This window comes from Vombatus ursinus, unplaced genomic scaffold (assembly GCF_900497805.2).
Source record: "Vombatus ursinus unplaced genomic scaffold, bare-nosed wombat genome assembly UNPS02011369.1, whole genome shotgun sequence".
Classification (NCBI taxonomy): domain Eukaryota; kingdom Metazoa; phylum Chordata; class Mammalia; order Diprotodontia; family Vombatidae; genus Vombatus; species Vombatus ursinus.
The window spans coordinates 3,371,336-3,383,640 of record NW_020951147.1 but is presented as its reverse complement, the minus strand read 5'-3'; the positions used below and the strand labels follow the sequence as shown (position 1 = coordinate 3,383,640).

Here is a 12,305-nt window from a genome sequence, read left to right as displayed (position 1 = left end):
ACCCAGATGCGGACGGGGCACCCAGATGCGGACGGGGCACCCAGATGCGGACGGGGCACCCAGATGCGGACGGGGCTGGAAGGCCAGCATTGTTCCCCGCCCCCCCCAGTCCCGCGTCTTGTCTCTGTGACCTTGGACAAGTCCTTTCCTTCCCCCCCACCCCCCCAAAAAAGAGCAGGCGTTATCCTGGATGACCTCAGAGGTCCCTCGAAGGCGTCATGGCGATGAGCTTTCATTAAGTGCCTACTGTGTGCCGGGCATGCAAAGAAAGACCACAGGCACACTCCTGCGCCTCGGGAGCTCCCACGGGCCACCTTGCAGAAGGCTGGCACACGTGCACTTATCCGCCTGGATGGAGTCTGAAGGTCACACAGTAAGGGCCCCCGTGGACCTGGGAGCATTGCCCCCCCCAAAAGGCAGCCCCTCGATCCCTCCCTTCCCGTGGCAAAGAAGGTCTCCGTCCTGCCTCCTAGGGTCCCTAGGCAACTACTCCCCTCCCATTCATGAACTTGGGGAGGGCAGTTTCTAAGCAGGCCGGGTATTCCTCATCCTCACCACAGGCTGGGGAAGGACATGACCCCTCTTTGTTGTAGTGGACAGATCTGTGTTCAAATCCCGACCCAGACACGCACCTTGTAGCAAGTTTCTTCATCTGTGTAATGGGTAAAATCATACTTTAACTCTGTTTCAGGGCAGTAGGGAGGGAAGCATTTTGTAAACCTGTAAGCCACTTAAATGCCTCCAAATGCCTCACTCCTGATACCGGTAAATATTCGTGAAATTGTATCTGAAATTCGCCTCCACTCCTGAGGGGCCATTCTCCACGGGGCCACAGAAGCCTCCTGCCCTGGGCCTCCCCACCGCCGATGCCGCCCACTGCGCCAGGGGATAGCGCTCACTCAGAGGAAGCTTCTCTCTGCCCCCTATCTGCTGCTCTGGGGCCACGGGAAACAAGTCCATCTCTCCCCCATGAAGGCTTTTCAGACCCCTGAAGGCAGTTGGCAGGTCCTTCCCTGAGGCTCCTCCAGGCCAAAGATCTTGGATTCCTTCTGTCCATCCATATCCAGGCCCTTTAGCATCTGGGCCGCCTTCCTTCGGACAGCCTCTAACGGATCACTGCGATTCCCGAGATGTGGCCCCCTAGAGCTGGTGTCCACAACCTCAAGGCTGCTGTCTGACCCTGGCAGAGGAGAGCTGGGCTGATGCTGCCCCTCAGTGCAGCTGAGATGGCTTTGGGGGTTGGGGGGCTGCCCACACACACACCCCAGCCCTGACACACTCGGGAAATATTCAAAGGCAGCAGACACATCTGCCTGGGTAGAGGATTCTTCTGTATCAGCATCTCCTTCTGCCAATAAAATCAGAGGGCCAGTCTGACCCACGGTTCATCCTGCTCAGTTGGGTCCCTGGTTCTGGCCTGTCTAGATCATTTTAAGTCCTGACTGCCCTCCACCGTGTAAAGAAATGAATTAGAGAGGAGTGTAAAGGCATACACGTGGACCCCCCCCCCCCATCAGCTTCACAACCGCATTCATGCCAATTGTTTAATGTTCAAGGAAAGGAACAGAGACATGAGTCACCACCACCTCCACCCTCACAGTTGCTGGGTTTCTGAGGCCTATGTCCCCTCTGGCCTGGCCTGGGTGCTCCCCAAACCAGCTGAGCTCAGAATAGGGGAGGTGGGCATAGCTAGGACAACCCCAAAGACCAGCTTCTGGAGGTGTCTCTCCACAGCAATGGGAAAATGTTGGTCTGCCAGGGGGCAGAGGGTGGGGCTGTATGCCAGGCTCTGATGGCTTTTATCCCTACTCTCTCCTATATCCACCGACAAACAATTTGGGGCATTCTTCTGGGAGGTCAAACGTGGTGTCTGCACATGACCTCTAACTCTGTGGGCCTAGGTTGGGCCCTCAGTCTCCCTCTTGGGGCAGGTAGGGGTGGGTCACAGCTGTTTTTCCCTTTGACCTGGCTGTGTGTATGGTGGGGGAAGAGAAGGTAGGGGTTGGGGTGCAGGCTGTCAGGGGAGGGCATAGAGGAGCAGGTCCCAGGATGGCTTATGGAGCAGAGCTGAAGATGGTGGTAATTCACTTTGGCATTAAATTCCAGGGAGCCTGAGAAAGAAGAGGAACCTCTCCCCCCACGCCCACGTGACTCCCCCCAGGAGAGTAGAAAAGGCACCCGAGCAGTCAGTAGAAATGACAGCAGATTGAAAGTCAGGTGACCTGGGCTTAGGAACCCCTCATCTCCCTCCTCTCCCCCACCTCAGCTTTTGGGGAAGGTGGATAATGTTTCTGGGCTGGATGGGGACTAAGGTGTGGCTAGGAGGCTAGGGATTGGGGAGGGAAGTTGTGACTGGGTCTGTCTAAATCACTTCCTTTTTCCCAGGAAACAGGGCCTCAGTTTCCTCATCTGTAAAATGGATACAAGGGGGGCAGCTAGGTGGCACAGCGGATAGAGCTCTGGCCTTGGAGTCAGGAAGACCTGAGTTCAAATCCGGTCTCAGACACATAACCCTTACTAGCTGTGTGACCTTGGACAAGTCACTTAATCCCAATTGCCTCACCAAAAAAAAAGAAAAAAAAAGAGTGACATAAAATGGATACAAGGGGCTAGAGAGAGAGTGACTTGCCCCACAATACAAGATAGGGAGTTGCAGGGGTGGGGTTCAAACCAGGTAGGAGGAAACTGAGTCATGGGGTGGGGGGGCTCCACCGATGGGGGTGCTGGGATCCTGCTGGAAGTCATCTGGCCAGGGCCATCGACTCCCCACCCCTGCATCCAGCCCCTTGACTCTGCCCACACTGGGTGCTCACTCCTGGTTCTGGCTGCTTGCCAGGAGGCCCAGGACACCTTGAGGAGCCCGGAGAGCTAGGGCTCCCTGGTTCCCCTCCACCTTGGCCTCAGGGAGAGGGTAGGGGGCTGAGCGGACCCTGGCTGAGGCCCCTGTGTATGGGCCATGGTAGGAGATGTAGCCAGTGGGGGCCAGAAAGACCTCGGGGGGCAGATGGGCAGCACTGATCCGGGGGGACCCAGAAAGCTCTCCGGACGGCACCGGGCCCACTGGGTGCTGATGGAGCTGGGGGGCGGTCCTGGAGACGGAGGTGGAGAATTTGGGCTGGAAGCGCGGGCCAGGTTTGTCCAGGTCTGAGAAGGAAGCAGTTTTCCAGGGTGAGCTGCGCTCAAAGCCTTTGGCATAGGCGTGGGGCCTCAGCTCTCAGCCGGCGCAGCCCCGTTCTGACCCCAAGCCCCGAGAGGAGGGAGGGTGGTCGGGGCTCCCAGACTGCCCTGTGGTGAGCCTGAAGCTGCAGAGAAGCTCTGTGTGAAGCTGAGACTCCTGGAAGCGCCTTGGCCCACCTCCTTAGAGCGCCCCACTCCTCGAGGCCTCACGGGGACCTGGGAGTCCACAGAGGAGAGCTGGGATTCGAACCCAAGTTTTCTGACCCCAGTCCAGGGCTTCCCCTCCTCCACACCATGGCACCAGACTGCTAACAAAGGCATCCTCACTGCCCACAATCAGGAGATCTGAGCTGAGGACCTCACTGAGAATCCCCTCCACAGCAGTGACAGGGAGCTCACTACCTCCTCAGGCAGCCCATTCTACTTGGGGGCAGCTCTGACTGGCAGGAAGCTCGCCTGCCTCTGTCACCTCCCTGACTCCATTGCTCCAGGCTGTGCCCTCTGGGGCCAAGGTTGTGGTCATTCAGTAGCGAGTGACTCTTAGTGAAAAGTTACTGAAGTGGTTTGCCATTTCCTCCTCCAGCCCATTTTACAGAATGGTGAGGAAGAATGTTGTAGTGGAAGGAGTGCTTGCTACCTGGGCTTGGAGTCTGAGGTCCTGGGTTCCAATCCCAGCTCTCTCATTTGCCACCTTTGTTGTTGGCCACAAGTCACTCCTCCAATCTGGGCCTATAAAATGGGGGGCCTGAACTAGGGGACCGCTGAGGTCATTCTGTGATCTTCGATGATCCTGCGCAAGTCATTTCACCTGCCTCCGTTGCCTCATCCATAAAATGGGAATACTTTTTGTACAACTGACCTTATGGGATCGCAGTGAGAAAAGTGCCTGTGACCCACACTCTGTAGAAACAGGGATGGGGACAGTGACGGTCCTTCTCTCTTCAGTCCCATCTTTTTCATGGGGCTCAGAAAGTGTCCTGGCACAAGGCCCAGCCTGTGGACATTCTCCCATAGTGAGTGTTCTGTGGACAACCGTGCGGGTCCACAACACAACTGACTGACCTTTGCAGGGGAACCCCAGTGTGGGGCGTGACCCCAAGCAATCTCCCCTTCCCAAAGCTCCCTTCTTGACATGTGAAAGTCTCTTCTGGGACATGGCAACAGGGTAGGAGTGGAGGTCTGGTCGCCTGTGACTGCGGCACATGGGATGGGGTTCGAGGCCAGGCTGTGGGCAGGCATCAGAATCGTACTACAGGCTGAATGTGAAGCCAATCTGTGGCTTTCTTAGCATCGTGCCCTACCCAGCGAGCTAACCAGCCTCTGCCATCCCTGAATTCAGCCTTGCCCAGGCCTGGGAAGAAAGGAGGACCTTCCCAGAGAGGAGGCTGAAGGGAGGGTTGGGGTTAGGGATGGAGATCTGCAGCCCCTCCAAAGTCGGGGGCTCTGTCCCAGACCCCTCCCTTGTCACCCCGGAGGAGAGGTCCGTACCTTTCTCTTCCTGGTGGTCCTCCTTCAGCAGTGGGGCCCGGCTGCTCTGGCTGCTTTGGCTGCTCTGGCTGCTTCGGAGCACGGGGCTGAGCACGGGCCTTGGGGCCCTAGGCCTGGGGGCAGATGCAAAGAGGCCTGTGTTTGCTTCAGAGGGATGATGGGGGAGAGGAGAGAAGACAAGGACTGAGGCTGGAACATGGGGGTAGCTCATCTATTCTGGGGAGGGGTCTGTGTGCTTGAGGGGTTAGAGGGTCCCCAGGCAGAGGGTGCAGCTCAGTCAGAAGCAGGGGCCCAGGGTTGGGCCCCCTGCATCATGTAATCAGCCCATGGGAACGTGAGATGTGTCTGCATGCCCCAATGCGCTTGTTACCAGGTGTCCGGGTCACACTCTCGGAAGCCTTTGGCAAAGGGATTGCTGGCGATCTTTAGCTGTGTGATCTAGGGAAGAGGAGATTAGTTGGTTTTGACTTAGGATGGAGAAACTGGGGTGGGGAATGAACCCTACTGGTCTGAGGACCCTTGTGGCACCTCCCCTGACTCCTTCCTCATCACTACCCAGCAGATTCCAGGAGTGAAGAGGCACTGAGCTGGTCACCTCCATCCTCGCCACCCCAACCCTTGAATCGGTCCTTGTCCCCATGCCCCATTATCCATCCCCAGCACTCCCTTCACTCCCATCTACAGCTGCTGAGTATTGCCTCCCGTATTCTCCTGAGGCTCTGAGGCTAGGGGATGACCAAGTAGGCACTCAGGAATCTTTTAGCAGGACCAGTGCTCCAGGGATCTGGGTTTGGCGCTATGTGGTTTAACATTCTCATCCGTGAATTATGTAACAGTGACTATTCTGGACCAGAATCTGGGTGTGTGCCAGAGCCCCATTCTACTTTGATAAAGGAGAGATGGCGTGCCTATCCGATTTATGGGTGATGCTGAATTAGGAGGGAGAGGTAACACGCTAGATGACAGAGGCAGGATGGCGGCAGGCTAGAATTCTGGACTGAGTCAAAGAAGATGAAATTAACTAGTAACAAATGTCTAGTCTTCTGTGGGTTCAAATAATCAATGTCACAAGAGCAAGATGGTATATACCTTGCTAGAAAGCAATTTGTCTGAAGAATATCTTTAGGTTCTGAGGGCCTGTGAGCTCAGAGAACAGAGAACCCAGACAGCTTTTAGGTAGCACTAAGAGTCACAATGTCCAAGACTAAGAGGGTGAATCCTGCTGTCCTCTGCCCTGGTCAGGCCCCTTCTACATTATTATGAGTAGCTCTGAGCAACCTATCTTAGAAAGAACTCCAGTAGGGTCAGCTAGGTGGCACAGTGGATAGAGCACCAGCCCTGGATTCAGGAGGACCTGAGTTCAAAACTGATCTCAGACCAGATACTTGACACTTGCTAGCTGTGTGACCCTGGGCAAGTCACTTAACCCCAATTGCCTCACAAAAAAAGAAAGAAAGAAAGGGCTTCAATAAGAGGAACCATGAGAAGTGGGCAAGCCAGGTAGGGAAGGGCCTTGATTTCATGCCACAAGAGGTTTGGTTAAGGCCCTGGGGCCATTTATCTTGAGGAGGAGAAGGCTGGGGGACATGATGGCTGTCTTCAGGTATTTGAAAGACTGAGGTGGAGAAAAGGGATTAGATGTGTCCTTGAGCCCCAGGGTCCCAAAAGCAATATTAGTTACAACTGGGCCTCAGCAAAGACTTCCTGAGGACCAGTGCTATCCCAAAGTGGAGGGGGCAGCTTGTGGTGATCAGGGGCTCGTCTGGAAGGTGGCAGATGAATGGCTGCCTGGTCAGGTAAGGCTTGGATTGGAGGGACCCTGAGACCCCTTCCTCGGGCCTCTCAGATGCTGTCACTCCAGGACCCTTCCCTCCTGAGGCCTTGTTCTGGGTTCTGGAAGGCCAATGGGCTTCTCAAAATGCCGGAGGCTCTGTCCCACTTCCCCTCTCCTCTGACCACAGGCTCAGCTTATAGGAAGGGAGAGAAAGCATCTAATCCAATCCCTTCACATTACAGATGAGGAAACTGAGGCTCATCGAGGTTAAGGGACTCACCCAAAGTCACACAGCCAGTAATAATAATAACTCACATTTCTGCAGTGTTTTAATGTTTCCATCCAACAATCCTCTAGGGCAGGAAGTGAAAAGATTATCATTCCCATTTTACAGAAAGAAAAAAAAAAAGAAACTGAGGCTCAGAGAAGCCTGAATTGGGATCTGGGTTTCTAGATCCAGCAAAGAGCCTTTTGGGGCCACAGGAAGGAAAGATCTCAGGCTCCCTCCAGCCAGCCCCTCCCCTAGACTCCCAGCTCCCCCTCCCCCAGCCTGAGGGCCAGAGCTCTCACCCGGTGGTTCTGGTAAGCCGTCACAGCCGTGAACTGAGTCTCAGAGAAGATGAAGGACTTGAAATTCTCCTGTGCATAGCGCTCACTGTCCTTGCGTGGGTCCACAAACACCACATGGAATCGGGGCTGGTAGCGGTGCATGGAGTTAAGAATGATCTGGGCAGGAGGGAAGGCTGAGATGGGCTGGTGACTGGCATCTGGACCAGCCCCACAGCGCCCCAGCAGGGTCTCTCCCCCATTCCGATGAGAGGGGCCTGAGGGAGTCTGCATCACCTAGAGGGCAGGGGGGTGTGGGCCCAGTGGTACCCCAGAGGGTGGGAGCAATGGAAGCCTGGAGGATGGGACCCCAGGGCACAGGCCCTCTAGGGCTGTCTTGGGGGGGGGACGCCCATCCCTGTGGCCGGTCTGATAGCTCAGACTCCAGCTGTCACCCAACAGTGCAATCACAATCATCCAGGACTGGTTTGATAATCCAATCCAGAAGACTCAGATATGTGCAAAGCGCTTGCCTCAGTGATGCCACTGTAAGGTGGGAAGTGAGAAGGAGCCTTATTATCTCTATTTTATCGGGGAGAGAGGCAGTGGGATAGAATAGTTAAAGAGATGACCTCAGGAGCCAGGAAGACCTGGGTTCAAATTCTCCCTCTGACAGATCCTGGCTGTGTGACCCTGGACAAGTCACTTTCCTTCTGGGTGTCCCAGCTGGCTCTTTAATATTGCACATTACAGACCAATGCCAATCTGCATCGGTGGAGGAAGTTTCCACACTAGGAGTTCCCTATGCCAATGAAATCACAGGTCCAGTAAAAAAAAAAATGATGAGGAAGGCTGTCATTCAGAGAGGGAAGGACTTAGAATCACAGGGTTTAGAGCTGGAAGAAGCCTTGGAAATCATCTGGTTCAACTCGCTCATTTTGCAGAGGAAGAAACTGAGGCCAGAGCGAGGAAGCACTGGTCTGAAGTCCCAGAGCTGGCGAGGGTGAGAGCTGGGATCCGAAACCAATCGGCCACGCGCTCAGGTCCCTTCTGGCCTCCAGCATCTGCCTCTCAGGCCTGGGGCTCTCGCTCCAACCTCAGCTGGCTTTGGGCCGGCTGCCTGGCCCTCATCTTGCTGCCCCTTTGCCCCATTCCCGTGCCCAGCTGCGTTCTCTCTTCATGCTCCGCCTCTCCCACCTGCTCGTCTTCGTTCCCAGATCGGCCCCTGCTCGCCGGTTTTCACGGGCTTCCTCTCTCCCCGGCCCCCTCCCCACCCACCGTCCGCTTTGCTACCCATCGCTCTTGTCTCCCCTGCTTGGTACCCATCCCAGGTGTAACGGGCATGAAGTAAATGGAGTTCGGCTCCAGGTGCCAAGCTGCAAGAGAGGGCTCGCTCCCTCCCACTCCCCCCCGGGCGCACCCACTCCGGCCCCGCCCCCTCTGCCCCCCGCGACGGGTCCTGGCTCACGTGGCCGTTGTCGTCCAGCAGATTGTTCGTGAGCTTCAGCTTGTCGAAGGAGACGATCTGACGCATCCACTGGGCGCCCTTGGCGGGGGAGTCGGGATGGAAGTGCATCCTGCCCGGCGTGGCCGGGTCCGCCTTTCCGGCTGCCAGCCACGTAGAGCTGTGGAAGGCGTATCTGGAGGGCAGAGCGGGGCAGGGCAGATGGGCGACCCCCCGGCCCTGGCCTGCCTCCAGCTCCCTCCTGTCCCCCCTCCCCCGTATTGGAGGGCAACGTGCCCGGGGGGATGTGGGGCACCCAGTCCTGCGCTCCCTTCTCCCTGGGAGAGCTGCCGGAGTGTCCAGAGCGGCAGATTTGGCAGTCAGAAGACCTGGGTTCCCATGCTGCCTTCCCCACTGACTCGTTGTGTGGCTTCGGACAAGCAGCCTCCACTCTCTGAGCCTCAGTTCCCTCCTGTTAGATGGGGGCGTGCTCTCTACGTAGGGTCCTTTCTAGATGGGGATGACTGGAGCATACATCTCGAACTGGAAGGGACTTTGGAGGCCATCTAGCCCAACGTCTTCCTTACTTTACAGGTAAAGAAACTGAGGCACAGGGAGGTTAAGTGACTTGCCCAGAGTTACACAGTCAGGGAGGCTTTGTGGCTACAATCGCAGTGCCTGGCACAGAGCCGGATAAGTGTTTTATTCATTCATTCACTCATTCACTAATTCATTCACCCCGAGGCCCCATGCCGCTGTGGAAACAACAATGGACTTGGAGCTGAAGGCACCTGGGTTAGTCTTGGCCCGGAGGCTACTGGCTGTGTAGCTGTCGGTAAGTTACTAACCCTCTCTGAGCCTCAGTATTCTCGTCTATAAAGTGGACTCATACCACTCCCGAGTGGACCCTGTTACTAAGGAGGAAGCAGAAATGGGGGCTTCCTGACTTTGGGCAAGTGCCTTCCCGTTTCGGAGCCTCAGTTTCCAGCCTTGTAAAATGTGGGGTTGATTGCTCAGTTGCAGAATTTAGATCTGGAAGGAGCGTTCCAAATGAGGAAATCTAAGAGTCGGAAGGACGACGGGAGGAGGTGCTTCCAGTCTCACCCACACCTGCATGAGAATCCTCTCTCCGCCTCCCCTGTGCCACTACGGTTCATCCAACCTTCATTCGGAATCTTTACTGAAGGGGGAGCCTCCTGCTTCCCAAGGATGGCCACTCTGCTTTGGGACAGCTCTCACGGGCGGGAAGTTTTTCCTGACGTTGAGCCCAAATTCTTTGCCACATCCTCCCCTCCCCCATGCTCCTGGTTCAGGCCCCTGGGGCCAAGCTCAACCAACCTGAGCCCTCTTCCACAGGGTGGCCTTGAAGGCAGTTCTCATGGGGGGGAGGGGAAGGGAGCCCCCACTCCTCCCCTGCCCGGATGCTTCTCTTCTCCTGGCTAACCAACCTGTCCTCATATGGCATCAGTGACTTGTCTGACATCCCATGGGTAGTAAGTAGCAGGGTCAGGATTGGAACCCATAACTCCTGACTCCAAATCCAGCCCTGAGGCCCATATCCAGCTGCAAATCCTCTGATCCCTCTCTTCTCCCCTCATGTCCCGCCTGTCCTCCCACCTGTACCGCTTGTCATCTAGGGGAATGAAGTCCATGAGCAGGGCATAGTCAGCCAATGTGTCCATGCCTAGTATCTTCACCTGAAAGGTGGGAAACATCCTCCTGCCAGGAAACGGAGCAGCCGGTTACTGAGAGGCCCTTGGAGGAGCCAGTCTCCCATCCTGCCTGAGGCCAGGGCCAGTCCTGCCCCTCCCCCGTACCTTCCGGCCTTGGTCACGATCATCTCGGTCCCCAGCTGGTTGAATTCCTCCCACAGACTCTTCATTTCCAGCTGAACAGTCACATTGGACAGGTGGGGATTCTTCCAGCCTGGCTGCGGACCGGCCTCCCCTGGGTCCAGCCTGCCAGGCTCGGGGGCAGCTGGGGCCCTGCTGTAACCCAGGGAGGGTCCCAGTCTGGCTGCCCACTCAGAGCTGGATGGAGGCAGTGGGTAGCCCTCAGAAGAGGTCAGCACGCTGAGGCTGGCTGAGATGAAGGCTGAGGGAGACAGGACAAGACAGAGAAAACATTCCCTCCATCCTCAATCAGCAAGGAGCACCTGGTCAGGAATGGGGGCAAGCACTGGGCAGAAACAAATTCATCTGGAGGTGGGGCAAGAAGACCTCAGGACACCAGGACCATTTAAGATCGATAGCATGTCCTTATGGAAAAGGCACTAAATCTGGAGTCAGGAAGACCTGCGTTCAACTCCTGCCTTAGACACTTGCTAGCTGTATGACCCTGAGCAAGTCACTTAAGCACTCTGTGCCTCAGTTTCCTCATCTGTAAAATGAGAAGCGCTGGACACAACAGTCCCTAAGGTCTCTTACTGTTCTAACTCTGTGATTCTATGCCCTTCCAACCAAGAGTCTCCCGCTCTGAAGGCTGGGCCTGGGGCAGCAGAGAGGGGCTAGGCCAAGGGGGAGGAAGTTTTGGGGGTGCTTGTTTATGGCAACTCACTTTTCTTGCCAAATGCTCAGACTGAGCTCTGCTGTTCCTCCATAATGAAGGAATACAAGTACCTGCCAAATTTCAGCACCTGGCTGGTGTCAAAGCCTGGGTCACCCTATCCGAATCACAACCTTATGTCCAAGAGGCCGTGACTGCATGAGAGCTGGAGTCACCGGGCCTGAGTGTGAATCCTACCTCCACCCTTCCTAGTTGTGTGACAGTTTCAGTTTTCTGGGATTGAATTTCCTTCTCTGTCATTTGGGGCAGAGAGGAACTAGGTGATGTCTGAGGTCTGGTCCTGTTCTAAATGCTCTATATGTGGGGGTGCAGGGGGAGGGGAGAGACAAAGAAATAAGGAGATAACAGAGATACAACAGAGATAGGGAGATAAGCAGAACAAACGGCAAGTGAGAGGACTTCGAGATAATTATCAAGCTTCCTTCCTCACACTTCTCTCTGGATCCATCCACGAATTCCTCATTTGCTCTTCACACCCCTGGGAGGCAGGTTGATAATAGTTAACATTTCAACGAAACATTACAAAAATACTCCAGCAAAAGGGGACATAGACAAGCAGGGTAGTGTTGTATTCAGCTTAAGATATAACCCAGAGCCCCAAGCTTCCCGGCCAATCAAGGCTTCTGCTTCTACACTACACTGCCCCTGAGATGCCAGTGAGTCTCTCTCCAGTCCAATGTGCATTGCAATCATGAGCCATATTGTGATTAATGTAATAATTATGTTTTATACAGTAGTTATATATTATTGTGATGGAATGACCTTTTCAAGGAGCCATGTCCACCACTGCCCGTGGAGGCTGAACTCTTGCTCAGACTTGACAGGTCTCCCAAGACCCTCTCATGTAGGATGTGCTGGTGTGGGTGGGCTAGCATCTGCACTGTTGGAGAGAAATCCACGTCGAGGAGACCCCAGGTCAGTCAAGTGGCCTCGTACTTTAGGAGGTCTTTGGGCACAGCTGGATGGCCATGTGTCAGGTGTATGGTGGTGGAGATGCCTTTTGGGTTGGCTCTGGAATCTGCGGGCCTGAGTTCAAACCTTCCTCTCCTTTGCACTGGCTGTTCCCCATGCCTGGAACATAATCTCTCCTCAATATTGCTTCTTGAGCCACCCAGTTTCATTCAAGATGCAACCCAAGCACTTACCTCCATCGTAGCAGAGGTCTTTCTTGGTCCCTCTCTCCCTCCCAAACTGCCATGTGTGCACTTTGTATAGCTCATGTATATACATGCATGTGTCCTATTGTCTTTCCCAACAGAACATAAGCTCCTTGAGGGCAGGAATTGCTACTTACACGCACACACACACACA

At 55.2% G+C, this 12,305-nt stretch overlaps 1 protein-coding gene across 1 annotated transcript in view; it reads right to left on the bottom strand.

The window, feature by feature from the left end:
* Positions 1 to 2,809: 2,809 nt before the first annotated feature.
* TBX10 (T-box 10) overlaps positions 2,810 to 12,305 on the bottom strand; it is a 17,486-nt gene continuing 7,990 nt past the window's right edge. Inside the window, exons 2-8 of the mRNA XM_027855959.1 lie at positions 10,247 to 10,523; positions 10,047 to 10,148; positions 8,454 to 8,625; positions 7,010 to 7,165; positions 5,036 to 5,103; positions 4,666 to 4,778; positions 2,810 to 3,144 (exon numbers count right to left, since the gene is read on the bottom strand). Of these exons, the coding sequence (XP_027711760.1) occupies positions 2,810 to 3,144; positions 4,666 to 4,778; positions 5,036 to 5,103; positions 7,010 to 7,165; positions 8,454 to 8,625; positions 10,047 to 10,148; positions 10,247 to 10,523 (1,223 nt within the window). The remainder of the gene's footprint in view (positions 3,145 to 4,665; positions 4,779 to 5,035; positions 5,104 to 7,009; positions 7,166 to 8,453; positions 8,626 to 10,046; positions 10,149 to 10,246; positions 10,524 to 12,305) is intronic.